The sequence below is a fragment of the Protopterus annectens genome, chromosome 3.part1 (assembly GCF_019279795.1).
Source record: "Protopterus annectens isolate FY-2018-M chromosome 3.part1, PAN1.0, whole genome shotgun sequence".
Lineage (NCBI taxonomy): Eukaryota > Metazoa > Chordata > Ceratodontiformes > Protopteridae > Protopterus > Protopterus annectens.
Window position 1 is genome coordinate 1,849,143,918 of NC_056732.1, and position 16,890 is coordinate 1,849,160,807.

The window sequence follows — 16,890 nt, forward strand, 5'->3', positions numbered from 1 at the left end:
GAACGACTGACAAAAGAAATGTAAATATATCCATGTCTGTCTACCTCTGTATTAGCAATTTTAACTCCAACTCTCCTAATGCAAAATTAAAAAGTTATTCATTAGTTTTCATTAATGGGGACTGCCACTTTAAGGAGATCTTATTGCTCATGTTTCTGAATATCACATGATACACTAACAGGATGTGCTATATATTAATCTCCATGTTTCAGGTAAATGAAAGGGAAAGCTGATAGCCGAAAGGATGGCGACTAAGAAACGTAAACTGCCTGAAGAGCTAACTGAGGATTTATTATGTCCTGTCTGCCAGAACTTGTTTGAAGACCCTGTAGTGTTGCAATGTGGGGACTCCTTCTGCAAATCATGTATAAATAAAGTCTGGGACAGTGAGAAACCTCCCTTCTGTCCAGATAAAGACTGCAGAAAGACATTCTCAGACAGGAACTATATAACAAACAAGTCAGTGAGTAAGATGATGGAAAAAGTACAAAAAGCTCATCCACGTGAAAGAACAGCTGGAACAAAACTATGCATGGAACACGTAGAGGCACTGAAATTGTTCTGTCATGAAGATAGAAAACTCATATGTCACATCTGTAGGGTGCTGTCTAAACATGCGAATCACACATTGCTATCCCCGAAGGAAGCTGTCAGCATGTTTCGGGTGAGTTATATTATAAGCACATTCAGAAAACAGTTTCACCTATTCCTTTCCTGCATCAGTTTTTTTTTAAACTTTATTATGGTCGCAAGCATGTCCTTCCACATATGTTATACTATGCTTTCATATATTAGATAATTTGCTAATTTAATGTAAGAGACTTTCACTACATGGGCTTCAGCCTTGACAACGTTATAGTAATCTAAGTGAAAACAGTTAATGTGCAAAATACAGAGTACTGAACAATAACAATGCACAAATAGTGAAGGAAAGCTGAATTGATGGCATCTGTATATAGAGGTAGAATTTACCCCATGGACGCTGTTTTGCTTCTGCAATGCCATGATGAGCAGCAACAGAACTTAGCTGCTAATTCACTTCCACACTGACAGATGCATTTTTCCTCACTGAACAAAATGCTTTACACCTGCTCGTAAAAAGACTGATGTCAGGGTGCAAAGGAGGCTTCTAGGAGTGATGTGGCACAGACAGACACAAGACATTGGTAGGTCATGGATAAAGACATTTAGTGAGGTTTATTGTTGTAATACTCTGGATCAAGGACCCTTCCCAACTTATGATACATATAAATAAGCCCTGCTGTGGATGGCAGGAATCTATCATGCTTTTGCTGGTGTCAGACAGGGATACTTTCTTATTGATAAGTTTATCATAAACCTACAGATTTTTTGAATAGTAATTGCAGTATAAAATCCTGCCTGATAATGAGATCAGAGATAAGATATATTCTTGGGTTGATATCAAATCTTTTTTTTTTTACTACTGTTTATTTTGAACTTTCTTGCATTTTTTGAGTAATAATTTCACCAGTCTATATCATGTTCCCATTTGTTTATGGATTTTTATGTCTCCATCAGTTTATAAGTTCTCTTTAAGAGTATCAAGCAAAGAGCAGCCTTGGATCTACCATTGTGCCATACTCAAAGCAGTTACAAGTTTGTTCAGCACAGCTGCAGAGAATAATGCTGGTCATGTGGCAACTGCAAACTCTATAGATATGATGCAGTGTACCATGTGGTGAACTGTAAACTCTGCAGATATAATACAATGTACCATGTGGTGAACTGTAAACTCTAGATATAATGCAGTGTACCATGTGGTGACTGTAAACCCTGTAGATATAATACAGTGTACCATGTGGTGAACTGTAAATTTGGGAATAAGTTTTGCTATAGCTGGACCCAAGAATGATGCCACAATAGAAACAAAAAGATAACTGTCTTCAATTATTGGCTTAGCTATTGGCATCATTCTAAGGGGATCCAGTATATATCAGCTTGGAAGAAGATGATCAACAATCCTGACTGTTTTACTTCAGGTCTAACTTCACTTTCCTTTCTCCCCTAACTTTCTCCAACTTATTAGCACACCCACACCACACCATCTGTTCACCTTCAAGCAAGTCCTGAATGCTATCAGCAAGACTAAAAGCACTTGCTCTATGGCTGTTGATAATGTGCCAGGCTGCTTTCCTGTCAGCAAATCAGCACCAGTATTTGGTGCTGACAGTATCTGGTGCTGACAGTATCTGGTGTGATGGTATCTGGTGCTGATGGTATCTGGTCTAACAATATCTGGTCTGACAGCATCTGGTGTGATGCTATCTGGTGCTGATAGTATCTGGTCTAACAGTGTCTGGTCTGACAGTATCTAGTGCTGATAGTATCTGGTCTGACTTTATGTGGTGCTGACAGTATCTGATCTGAGTATTTAGTGCTGACAATATCTGGTCTGACAGTATCTGGTGCTGACAGAATCTCGTGCTGATGGTATCTGTTGCTGATGGTATCTGGTCTGACAGTATCTGATGCTGACAATATCTGGTGATGACAGTATCAGTCTGATGGTATCTGGTGCTGACGGTATCTGGTCTGACAGTATCTGGTGCTGACAGTATCTGGTGCTGACGGTATCTGGTGCTGACAGTATCTGGTGCTGACAGTATCTGGTGCTGATGGTATCTGGTGCTGACAGTATCTGCTTCTGATGGTATCTGCTTCTGATGGTATCTGGTGCTGACGGTATCTGGTGCTGACAGTATCTGATGCTGACAGTATCTTGTCTAACAGTATCTGGTGCTGATGGTATCTGGTGCTGACAGTACCTGATGCTGACAGTATTTGGTGCTGACAGTATCTGTTGCTGACAGTATCTGGTATGCCAGTATCTGGTGCTGACAGTATCTGGTATGCCAGTATCTGGTGCTGACAGTATCTGGTACTGATGGTATCTGTTTCTGACGGTATCTGGTCTGAAGGTATCTGGTGCCAACAGTATCTGGTGTTGACGGTATCTGGTGCTGACAGTGTCTGGTCTGACAGTATCTGGTGCTGATGTTATCTGGTGCTGATGGTACCTGGTGCTGATGGTATCTGGTGCTGACAGTATCTGGTCTGACAGTCTCTGGTGCTGATGGTATCTGGTGCTGACACTATCTGTTCTGACAGTATCTGGTGCTGATGGTATCTGGTGCTGACAGTATCTGATGCTGACAGTATCTGGTGCTGATGGTATCTGGTGCTGACAGTATCTGATGCTGACAGTATTTGGTGCTGACAGTATCTGTTCCTGATGATATCTGGTCTGACAGCATCTGAACTGACATATGTGGTGATGACAGTATCTGGTGCTGATGGCATCTGTTCTGACAGTATCTGGTGCTGACGGTATCTGGTGCTGACAGTATCTAGTGCTGACAGTATCTGGTGCTGATGGTATCTGGTACTGACAGTATCTGGTGCTGACAGTATCTGATGCTGACAGTATCTGGTGCTGATGGTATCTGGTGCTGGCAGTATCTGATGCTGACTGTATTTGGTGCTGACAGTATCTGTTCCTGACGGTATCTGATCTGACAGCATCTGAACTGACATTATGTGGTGATGACAGTATCTGGTGCTGATGGCATCTGTTCTGACAGTATCTGGTGTTGATGGTATCTGGTGCTGATGGTATCTGGTGCTGGCAGTATCTAGTGCTGACAGTATCTGGTGCTGATGGTATCTGGTGCTGATGGTATCTGGTACTGACAGTATCTGGTCTGACAGTATCTGGTGCTGATGGTATCTGGTGATAATGTATCTGGTGCTGACGGTATCTGGTGCTGATGGTATCTGGTGCTGACGGTATCTGGTGATGACGGTATCTGATGATGACTGTATCTGATGCTGACAGCATCTGGTGCTGACAGTATCTGGTGCTGACGGCATCTTGTGCTGATGGTATCTGGTGCTGACGGTATCTGGTGCTGACAGTATCTTGTGCTGACAGTATCTTGTGCTGACAGTATCTGGTGCTGACGGTATCTGGTTTGACGATATCTGGTGCTGACTGTATATGATGCTGACAGTATCTGGTCTGACAGTATCTGGTGTTGACAGTATCTGGTGCTGATGGTATCTGGTGCTGACAGTATCTGGTGCTGACAGTATCTGGCGCTGATGGTATCTGGTGCTGACGGTATCTGGTGATGATGGTATCTGGTGATGACTGTATCTGATGCTGACAGCATCTGGTGCTGATGGTATCTGGTGCTGACGGTATCTTGTGTTGATGGTATCTGGTGCTGACAGTATCTGGTGCAGATGGTATTTGGTGCTGACAGTATCTTGTGCTGATGGTATCTGGTGCTGACGGTATTTGGCGCTGACGGTATCTGGTCTAACAGTATCTGGTCTGACAGTATCTAGTGCTGATGGTATCTGGTGCTGACAGTATCTGGTGCTGATGGTATCTGGTGCTGACAATATCTGGGGCTAACTGTATCTGAAGGTTGTTTCCTATCAGCACCAGATATTGTGTAATAGACCTGTTAATAGGCCTGCTTTACTTCTGCCTCTCCATTGGATTTATGCCAGAGGAATGGAGAGCTACAGTAGTCATCCTGCTCCACAAGGGGGATCCACTACTGATCCAGGAAACTATTGACATATAAGTCACACCAGCCTTATCTGCAAAGCAATGGAGCTCATCGTTATGGAAATCATTAACAAGGACATGGGCTGTCGGCAAGTCCTGGACCTAAGACAGTTTACGTTTGTTAAAGGTAGACCCTGTCTCCTGGAACCCAGTGGGCTTCTTTGAGCAAGTCACTGATGTACTAAACTGAGGCAAATCAGTTTACACTGCCTACTCAGACCTGACCAAGACCATTGATATAATCCCACATTCTGGTATTACTGTTGAACTAATAAAATGAAGTGTAAACCCCTTGTGTTACACTCTGGATAGCAAACAGACTAATGGACAGAACCCAATCTTTATCATATTTTATTTTGTTTTGTTTACTGGTTTTGTCTGAGTTTAATCAAATAATCCTTTTCAATGGGAGCCTGGAGATAATCCCAACGTATTACAGACATTTTTAAACATACATTCAATAATATACATGAACATATATTAAATAAAACATATTAATAATAACATACATTTGCTAATTATATTACATTAATATGAAAACAGCAGCAACTATTAAAAGTATAAAAGGTACTCGTGCATTTGTTTATGATGATATACCCCAGGGATTACCTCAGTGTCACTGCTCAACAGAGGCACAGCAAAATAATGGGTATAGTTCCCCATACTAAAGGGGTGGCGTAAGCCACAAAACTATGGGCTAGGCTTGTAAATGCCCTCGGGCAGATAGCCTAGTATGAACCTATGAACCTATGAACCTATGAACATATACTATTTGATGAGGTGTGTATGTGGATTTCTCTGACAGATAATTGATCGTGTGATTAGTGCTTAGAAACTCAAAGAAACTGAGGGAAGAAAGAACTAGCTAGGGCAGAAAATGTTGGTTAGGGGAAATTTTATATATATATATATATATATATATATATATATATATATATATATATATATATAAACAAAGTTTATATTCGAAGTATAGCAGTGGGGATGAGCAGTGTCACAAAATAATGAGTATAACTGGAAGATGCTATTAAAACTACTTAGTCACAGGTGAGGGCTGGTTGTGGGGTATCGGATTCTGAAAGAAGAGAAATGTTTTGGCAATATGGCAATCTGAAAATAACAGTAGCATTTATCCTGGAGATGTATAGAAGCAGATCAATTGATATGATAGGTGATGTTTTACTTGTGTTTTCAATGAGTTTACATTCTGAATGAATTTCAGTGGCAGTGGGATGTGATTCCATAATTTAATTATCCTATTTGAATATAGATAATCACCTGCATTATTAGATTATTTGGTTACAGTGATTAGTGATTTTTCTCTACAGCATAAAATTCTGTTGGTGTGCAGTGTTCTGTTAAGTTGTTAAGGGCAGGGCAATTATCTGGTTTATAGAGAGGTTTGTGTACTATAGCTAGCTGAAAAAGTGCTAGGTGATGTGGTAGATCTAATTATTTTAATTCTCTGTGGGATACGTAGTCATAGCCAGCTTTAAGCACCAGCGAACCCTGCGGTCACTGGGGGCCTACTATTTCTGTGGGGGCCTCAACCACTGCAGATTATCATATCTTCATATTTTGTAACATGTCTGTCAAACCAAGAAAAGCTTACACAGCAATCTTTTGTACTTAATAAACCAGCTGGGTAATAAGTCTTATTCATATCCTCTTTAATATTCAACGATATCTGGTTATATTAACAGTTTTATCAAGTAACAGTCTTCACAATTCCATTAAATGTTTTACCACTGACACAGTGCCCCTGGCTTAGTTAAACCCTCCTGGTGGGCATTTTCTCCACTAAAACTAACAACATAGCCATTGTTAAGTACCTTCAATACCTGTGGATGCAGGGGGCCCCCTAAACCATCCTTGACTGTGTGGGGGCTCCACAAAAGCTGCAGCTGGTTGGGGACAAATGAGGAGAAAAAATGTGTTAATTTCCTGACTTAAACCTGAACAAGGCTGTGATATGACCCCAAAAGGGTAAAGTTCATAATGAACATGAGCAAAGTAAGCACTAGGGAGATCAGCAGCCCAGAGTAACTGATCTCAGTGCAAACCTTGGATTTTAAGAACAGGTGATGCTTCCAGTTTTCAGGGATGGTTTTCTCTTTCTGGGAGTTTTATAAATACTGGCAGAACACCATATACTATAACTCTCAACTTCTTGACTGCGAAATTCAGCCTATAGCCAAATATAATAGCAGAATAAAGGCTCAAAATTAGGAACATGTTTTAAGTATTACTATAATTCACTTAAAACATTAATAGAATAACACATTTTGCATCAACATGCATTTTTGCACACTAAAAAGTATAAAACTCTGACATCTGGAGTTACTGACTGTAATCCTGAATGAGTTATCAAACTTTTTTTACGAGGGACAGAGCAAAATGATGGGATAAATCAGGGAAGATCTGTGAAATCAGGGACAGTGACAGGTATGCTTTACTCCTCAGTGAGGTAAATAAAGTGACTTACCCTGCTGCTGCTGTTTGACGACTGCTAAACAGCAGTCACTGATCTGGTGTGGCAGTACCACTGTTGCACAAGGTATTGCTATTTGCTGAAATAAGTACAAAACTGGTATTGTTATGGCTTATGCTTTGTGTGTGTGTTTGTGTGTGTGTGTGTGTGTGTGTGTGTGTGTGTGTGTGTGTGTGTGTGTGTGTGTGTGTGTGTCTGTGTGTGTGTGTATATATATATATGTGTGTGTGTGTGTGTGTGTGTGTGTGTGTGTGTGTGTGTGCATGCATGTGTGTGTGTGTGTGTCTGTGTGTGTGTGTGTGTGTGTGTGTGTGTGTGTGTGTGTGTGTGTGTGTGTGTGTGTGTGTATGTATATGTGTGTGTGTGTGTGTGTGTGTGTGTGTGTGTGTGTGTGTGTGTGTATATATATATGTGTGTGTGTGTGTGTGTATATATGTGTGTGTGTGCATGTTTGTGTGAGTGTGTGTATATATGTGTGTGTGTGTGTGTGTGTGTGTGTGTGTGTGTGTGTGTGTGTGTGTGTGTGTGTGTGTGTGTGTGTGTGTGTGTGTGTGTGTGTGTGCGTGTGTGTGTGTCTCTGTGTGTCTGGGTGTGTGTGTCTGTGTGTGTGTGTGTGTGTGTGTGTGTGTGTGTGTGTGTGTGTGTGTGTGTGTGTGTGTGTGTAAAGAATATCACTATTTTTATCTGTGCACACCCCCAGTAACGTCAGGGCACATACATTATTCTTCTGAGTAGCAGTAAAAAATGCAGCTAACAAGTAATTATATTTCAGTTTCAAATGTACGGCATAAAATATATCACAGAACATTCATACTCTTAGAGCTTCTAGAGTCTGGTAGTCCTCACTCACCAGACTGTATAAATGGATTCAAGGGGCTCCTTTAATCATCCTTGACTGTGCATGTGCCTCAGAAAAGCTGTTTCTGGTTGGACAAAAATTAGGGGAAAAAAATATTGAGTTTTTTATTACATTCTTTAACCTGAACAGGGCTGTGATATAAAACTGACAGTGGCCTCTGCTCTCAATTGCACCCATTCTAAAACCAGCCTTGCTCAGATGTGTGTGCACAGAAAGCTGTAGTATGTTAGGGGGGGCTGGGGATAGTGTTGTTATTACTTCTTTAATTTTCATCACAGACAAACCTTAGAGGTGTGCACAGACGGTCATTATAGCTTGTGTTTGGGCTGACGACAATGTGGCCAATGTTTCTTTTACTTTTCTCACAGACCTCAGAGGAAGAGAATAGAATGAGAGAGAGAAGGTTGGATGATGTGGGGATAGTGAATCAGGAAGTGAAACAGATTAGCAAGGAGGAAGTAAGGACAGCTATGAAGAGGATGAAGAATGGGAATGCTGTTGGTCCAGATAACATACCTGTGGAAGCATGGAGGTGTTTAGGAGAGATGGCAGTGGAGTTTTTAACCAGATTGATTAATGAAATCTTGAAAAGTGAGAGGACACCTGAGGAGTGGAGAAGAAGTGTACTCGTACCAATTTTTAAGAATAAGGGTGATGTGCAGAATGTAGTAACTACAGAGGGATAAAACTGATCAGTCACAGCTTGAAGTTATGGGAAATAGTAGTGGAAGCTAGGTTAAGAAGGGAGGTGATGATTAGTGACCAGCAGTATGGTTTCATGCCAGGAATGAGCACTACAAATGTGATGTTTGCTCTGAGGGTGTTGATGGAGAAGTATAGAGAAGGTCAGAAGGAGTTGCACTGTGTCTTTGTGGATTTAGAGAAAGCATATGACAGGGTGCCCAGAGAGGAGTTGTGGTATTGTATGAGGAAGTCTGGAGTGGCAGAGAAGTAAGTAAGAGTAGCACAGGATGTGTATGAGGGCAGTGTGACAGTGCTGAAGTCTGTGGTAGGAGGGATAGGTGCTTTCAAGGTGGAGGTAGGATTACATCTAGGATTAGCTATGAGTCCTTTCTTATTTGCAATGGTGATGGATAGATATTGCTCTATTTGATTGGTGACTGGTTGTCTATTATTCTTGTGGAAACTCAAGACTGGGGCTAGCCCCGCTAAGTTTGCCCTCGCTACACTCGGGCTCACTTAATTACCCTACCCACCCCATTCCCTCCCACCACCATATAATTTCCTTTATACTTACCCTCTGACACACCCATAGCGTTATACCACACCCCTTCTTGTCTTCCCAGAACAAGCTCAGATTGTTTCCCTCCCTTTCACTCTACTAACTAGTTATACTAGTATCTCTACTGACTCTAACTCTCCTCAGTCTCACTAACTCCCCCTACTGGTACCTTACTACTGTTCAGTAATCAATCCCCCTTAATTTCAACATGACTATCTCACCTTATTCTTTTCTCTATCTGCCTCCATTACTTCTCCTCTCATCACTGACTACCTTCCATCCTTACTTAATACCAGTCAACAATAGCCGTACTAATTCTGAAGGCTATATCTTCCCTTATCCATAGCAATCTGTTAACATCACTTCATCTATCCTCCCTCTAAATATTCCTCTTCCCAGAATCAGAATTCCTCCCTCCTGCACTATCCAATCTAAAACGAAAACAAAATATCACTGCAGCTATCCATATAAACATAAGTTTCACTCTCTCACTGCTACTTTACTTCTATCAGGAGAAATTCATCCAAACCCAGTACCTACCTCAGCCTGACCCGCACCAAATCCTAGCCCTCCCAGCCAACATATTCCTACCCTGACCAAAAAACACATCTCATTCTACTCAATGAACATTAGAAGTATACTTAATAAAACTAGTGAATTCCATGCCTGGGTAGCTAACCATAACTCTGATGTAATCACCCTAACTGAAACATGGTTGAAACCACATGCCCCAGATAGAGACATTCTTCCCCCAGGGTATAATATACTTCACCTTGATCGCCAGAAGAAAAAAGGGGGTGGAATTGCCATCATCTACTCTAACCATCTAACCCTCACTTGTCATAAGGAACCAGTCCCATCTTTCCCTCCAGCTGAAATCCTGGCAGCTAACCTGAAACTTAATAGCTTCTCCAATATCACTGTAGTAGCCATCTATATCCCTCCAGGAGAAAATATTCCCCTGCTCGAAAACTTTCTCTCTTATCTCACTGAACACTATTCAAATTAAACAGTTCTTCTTTATGACGTAAATATAAATTGGCTATCTCTAAATGACCCAAACTCTTCCTCTTGCATTAACCTACATGGCTTTACCCAATTAATATCTGAACCTACCCACTACATTAACTCACACATCCCCAATAGTCTACTCAGCTGGATACTGGTATCCAACCCTACCTCATATCATAACCCAGAAACCCTTCCAAATTCCCTTAGTGATCCCTCTTCAATAAAAGTTACTAGATTCACTCCACACTTCACCAGATCACATAAATACATAACTTGTTGCACTTTATCCAACTTCTCCCCTGACACCTTTAACTCTTTTCTCTCCAGAATAAACTGGAATCACCTTAATAAACTTACTCTTGAAGAAGCTGTCCAATCTTTCAGTTCTATCTTTCTTAATATACTAAACTCTCTTGCACCTCTCCATACTCTTAGAATAAAATCCAACATATCCTCATGGGTCTCAAAGGCAACCTGCCGCTTAATGAGAAATGGGGTCAGGTTGTGGATAACCTGGACAAGAAACAAAGTCCCTTCAGACTTGCAAAAGTACAAAGAACTCAGAAACCTGACAAAAAACACATTGCTAAAGATAAAAAGGAATTCTACCATAACCCTCACAGACCACTAAAATCTAACCCCAATACATTTTGGAACTCAGTCAACCAAATACTGCATCCTGGAAACCCTTCCTTACCAAATCCCTACCCAAATAGGACACCTGAAGAAACTGCCACTATCTTCAACACTTTGATACTGTATAAAAAATGAGTGATACAAACCCTGCCCCAGCTAATGTTTCTAATCCCTCTGCCCAACCTCCTACATCAAACTCCTCTAAACCTTTTTTCTTTTTAACCTGTATCAACTACTTTTATCAAACAACTACTCTCCAAACTAAAACCTTGCTCTACTTCTGCTAATAATATTCCTTCCTACTTTCTCCAGCTAGCAGCCGATACTCTGGCCTTTTCTGTATCTACCTTGATCAACTGTTTAATCTATGAGTCTAAAGTTCCATCTATCTGGAAAGAGTTTTACACTTTAGCTATCCACAAAGGAGGTAACTCCCAAGAAATCTCTAATTTTAGACCTATAGCCATTCTGTCACCCCTCTCTAAGCTACTTGAAAAATGCACCACAAGCAAACTCTGCAATACCTAGTACAGGAAAATGTATTGACTCCTACACAGCATGGTTTCTGCCCAAAACACAGTACGCACACCGCTCTTATCTCCTTCACAAACACTATTTCCAAGGCTCCTGATAACAACAAGCTTGTCTCCTGTTTATTTTTAGGCATGTCTAAAGCCTTTGATACCATCTCTCACTCTCTACTTCTGACTAAACTGTCTTATCTAAATCTCTCCCCTGCTATTATCACTTTGTTTTCTAGCTATCTCTCTTAATGACTACAATCAGTGAAATGGCTCTCCACACTCTCCCCTTCCCTCCCTGTAAAAATGGGTGTTCCCCAATGTTCTATTTTAGGTCTACTACTATTTAATATTTTCACCAATCTGCTTTATACTTCTTGTTCTCAGTCATCTCTTGTACAATATGCAGATGATTCCACTGTAATCACTCTCTTCGACTCTCCCTCTAGTCTTATCGTCACTACTCAGGCTGCCTTTATATCATTTGAAACCTGGCTCACCAACAACCAACTAATCCTGAATCCCCCCCCCCCCAAAAAAAAAAAACTCTTACTCTTTCTTCCAAAACCTCTTAACCATCTCATATCATCTTTCACTATACTGTCTATCAATAAGAGTCCAATAATAGCTGACTCTAGCACCAAACACTTAGGCGTCACTATAGATGATCAACTTAATTGTGTCCTGCACATCAACAACTGCATCACGAAGACCCATCGGAAATTAGGCTTTCTGTACAGAAACAGAAAGTTTCTCACTCCTAATGATAAACTAACCCTCTCTCATACTTATTTGCTACCCAGCCTATTATATGGTTCTCAAATACTCACAAACCTTAATGCCGCACTCCTAGCAAAACTTAACTCTACTTTTAACAAGGTAGCCAGATTCTCGCCCCAACTTATTTATAAAACCCACCACTGTATCTCACTTAAACACTTAAACTGGCTGGATGTTCCTAACGTGCTTCTTCTCTCTCAGCTCCAGATTATACACTCTATACTATACCAACCTTACTATTGTCCTAACATATCCTCCCTTATATCTTACTATTCTCCAACTAGATCACTCCATAGCTCTGACCAAGAACTACTACTCATCTATAAACCTAGGACTAATAATGGAGACAGTCTATATAGTTATCATCCTACCACTGCCTGGAACAAGCTTCCACTACAAATTTGTTTACTAAATCAACCAAAACAATTCAAAGCAGCTGCCAAAGAACACTTATTTATTTATTTATTTATTTCCAGTTTGATTGAGAGCCCACTTAATAACTCTTTGGTCCTGCCTCTGTACTCACCCACCATAAACAGCCTCTCCATCCTTAATCACTTTCACTATAGACCACAAACCATAACAATTATCTTCACTCTAATAGCTCTTATCACTTCTTCCCCAATGGCCTTGCAAACCTTTCTCTTTCAAGCCATGAATTCCCTTTTACCCTTAGCTTTAACTTGTTCTCCCTGCTACATATCTCCACTAAACCATTACCAGAAATAATAAATGCTCATATTGATTTAACACTTAAGGACTATATTGTATGGTTTTAATGTTCGACTTGTAAATACTATTTTTTCCTTGATATTAATGTTGGTAATACCTGTCAATTAATTTAATCTGTCATGCTTTCTGAAATACTTGTTTCTGTTAATTTTATCTAGTGTATTGATAATGTTTTTGGAGCTTTGTCCTCCGATGAAAAAAGGGCTATTTCAGCTCAGTCGGACAATTTCCCAGTCAACAAATGTAAAATAAATAAAAATAAAATAAATAGGCATATGAGATCAGACAGGAGTCCCCATGGACTATGATGTTTGCAGATGACATTGTGATCTGTTGAGGAGACCCTGGAGAGGTGGAGATATGCTCTAGAGAGGAGAGGAATGAAGGTCAGTAGGACTAAGCCAGAGTTTTTCCAGTCCTGGGACTTCACCTTATTCTGCATCAGTTTCCACCTTCTGATGTAGAGTTTGTTTATGGTAGGGGACCACCAGATTGGCTTCCTTTTTTTGAAGGAGAGTGTCTTGGTTCTATTGGGTATGGTGAGGGCCATGCATTTGTGTACGTACAATGCATTGGTGTATGATTCTGCAGTCACACAACTATTCTCCATTTGTATGAGTGCCATGAAGTTAGCCACCTCTGTTTTAGGATCCCAAAGTTACCTCTGGAGAAGTTTTTCATGGTGGTTATCTTTGCTGGGGGGGGGGGGGGGGGATTTCCAAGGTGATTAGTTGGTGGTCAGATCTAACCAGGGAGGAGCTGACTATTTTTGTAGATCAATGGTCACCCATGTTAGTAATGACCAGGTCAAGGATGTTGCTACCTCTAGTGGGGGTAAGAATGAGCTGGTCCAAAGCATTGGAATTAATGAACTCCAGGAAACGCTGGCCAAGTGTATTGGTAAGTGAGTAGTTTATACAGTTAATGGATGGATATTTGAAGTCGCCTAATAAGAGAGTGTTAGGTTGGATGCTAATATTCTCCAGGGTGCTTAGGAACATGGAGTGTGAGACTTGGCACATGGTTGGGGACATATAGCAGGCTATGACCTGAATCACTGTCTTACCCACTGTTAGCTGCACCTGAAGTATCTCTAATGTATTATGTTGGGCTACAATTCTGGAGGTGTGCGCATCCTTTATGAATATGGAAACACCACCACCTTTGGAGCTTCAGTCTAAATTATGCAGCCGAAAGGTGTGGAATGAGTTATAGCCTGGTAGTGCAGGGGTGCTTCCTGCTGCCTTGAACCAGGTCTCTATTACAGCACAAATGTCGATGTTCTGCATTTTAAGGAGTGCCTCGATCAAGTGCATTTTGAGATTTATACTTCTAGCGTTGAGCAACATGACCCTCACATTGCATTTGTTTGTAGCTGTTATGGTGGTAATTTGGTCTTTGGAACACCGTCTAAAAAAGGCACTATAGGGGTGGCAATAGCCTTGGCGAGTATCTGGAAGCCCAGGGGTGACAGATGCAGGCTGTCTCTGGCAAAGCATCAATGTTTGTCAGTCATGTCATCCCAGGCAGACAGATACTAGATCCCCTTAGAATGACACCAGAAACTTAGCCAGTTGTTGAAATCAATCATTTTCTGCTTGTACTGTGGTATCATTCTGGGTTTTGGTAGGATGCTGCTCAGGGCTTGGGTCATACTTGCCTGGGCTACATAATCCAAGAGCTCCCCCATGTCTCTTTTCATGTAGTCCAGGGAGGCACATCTCAGGTCATTCACACCCACATGTACAATGGCAGAGTCATATTTGTACCTGTTGTTGAGTGACCTGAGTGCATGCATTATGTGTTGGATCCTGGCACCTGACAAGCATCTGACTGTTACTTTCTCCTTATTCAACCTAGTGAGGGGGACGTCAGTGTGGCTCACTATCGAGTCACCTATGACTAGTGTGTTGGGCATGCTGTTTTGCTTTAGGGGCTTTGGTTGAGTGGTATACTGTTAAGGAGAGTTATGTTTCTCATGATTAGTGTTGCGTTGTGGTGACTGAGTGCATTTTTGCCTTGGAAGGCTCTGCTGCTTGGGTAGATTTTTAATGAGAGCCTCACAAAAGTGAGTGTGTGATTTGTGTTTTTATGTGAAGGCAGTGCTGGTGTGTGTTCCAGAGGGCTATGTGTTCCATGTGGTGTTGGTGCAAGTGTTGACCTTCTCCTTTTGACCAGCTATTACGCTCTTGGCTGGAGAGTGTGTGGCTTCCAATTTGGATTTATAAGTGCATCTCTCACAAGTCTGAGTGTTGGAAGGTAAGAGGAGAGGGTTGTCTGTGTACATGAGGCAGTTGCTACATTGTCTCAGGATGCCCAAGTTCACCAGGTTAATAGGAGAAAGCACAGGGAACTGACCTTTAGACATGCCTGGCTGGATGGGCATTGAATCTAAGTACTAGATATGTTTCTTTCTAGAACGTTTAATGCTGGTAGCACTTGTGTGCTACAATAATTGCTACAAGAAGTCTGGTAAAGTGCTAGACTAATAAGATGGTATAAGTACAGGAGAGGAGAGAACTAGTAGATCTAAGCGAAAAATTGAAGAGCAGGCTCTGGCATCACTCAGGAGCTTTTAAACAGTCCTGGATACAGCACATCTGTATCTGGACTAGACTAGTTACTAGAAAGGGGGGATACAAGAGCAAATGCTGGCTTTTAAATCAGAAAGTTGAGAGAGATGGAAAAACTGTCCAAACGGCCAATAACTACAATTTCTGGACCCAGAAACCACTCCTTATATGGTAGATAGGTTACCTAGTGCTTACCACTCCCACTGATAAGCTAGAAGGCTTCCCTCCAACACAGAAAGGCTTGGGGGGGGGTCAGGAGCTTACAAACAGTCCTGGATACAGCAAATCTGTATCTGGATTATAGTTACAGGAAATGGGGGAAACAAGTGTAAATGTGGACTTTTAAATCAGAAAGTTGAGAGAGATGGAAAAACTGCCCAAATGGCCAAAAAGTTCTGGGCCAGAAACCACTCCTTATGTGGTAGATAGGTTACCTAGTGCTTACCACTCCCACTGATAAGCTAGAAGGCTTCCCTCCAACACGGAAAGGCTTCGGGGGCTCAGGAGCTTACAAACATTCCTGGATACACCAAATCTGTATCTGGACTAGACTCATTACAGGAAAGGGGGGAAACAAGCTATTTTTTTATGCACATATTACAATTATCCCATATGGGAGTAAGCACATACTGTAATTATCCTATATGGGTATGAGCACATACTATAATTATCCCAGATGGGTATATGCACATCCTATAGTTATCCTATATGGATGTAAGCACATACTTTAATTATCCTATATGGGTATGAGCACATACTATAATTATCCCAGATGGGTATATGCACATCCTATAGTTATCCTATATGGGTGTAAGCACCTACTGTAACTGTCCTATATGGGTGTATACACATACTGTAATTATCCTATATGGGTGTATGCGCATACTGTCTTGACTTTCGTCTTTTCCCAGTTAGGTGTCGCCACAGCGGAACTCCAGTCCACTCATTATTGGCAGTGGATTTTCATGGTGCTGAGTTACCAGCCTGACACCCAACCTTCAACGAAAGGCATGCCCATTCACGCTCGCACCTACCTGCATGTCTTTAACATCACTCGACCGCGGGGAGGACATGCAGACTCCACACAGAAGGCGCTCCAGCTGAGAATCAAATGGGAAAACCTCTTGCTGTGAGGCGAGAATGCTAACCACTGCACCAACGCGGCTCTGTATGCGCATACTGTAATTATCCTATATAGGTGTATGCACATACTATAATTATCCCATAAGGGTGTACGCACACTATAATTACCCTATATGGGTGTAAGCACATACTACAGTTATCCTGGGAGTGCTACAGAATCCTGAAAGCCCAAAATCCTGAAGACCAAAATCCTTAGACCAAAATCCTGAAAGTTAAAAATCCTGAAAACTCAAAATCTTGAAAACTCAAAATGCTGAAAACACAGAGAATACAGCGGTAGCGTTGTTGCCTCACAGCAAGA

At 41.3% G+C, this 16,890-nt stretch overlaps 1 protein-coding gene across 1 annotated transcript in view; it reads left to right on the forward strand.

Annotated features, from left to right (window-relative positions):
* The first annotated feature begins 224 nt into the window (after positions 1-224).
* Positions 225-16,890, forward strand: part of LOC122797921 (zinc-binding protein A33-like) — a 243,187-nt gene continuing 226,521 nt past the window's right edge. Inside the window, exon 1 of the mRNA XM_044066439.1 lies at positions 225-664. Within this exon, the coding sequence (XP_043922374.1) occupies positions 245-664 (420 nt within the window). The 5' untranslated portion in view covers positions 225-244. The remainder of the gene's footprint in view (positions 665-16,890) is intronic.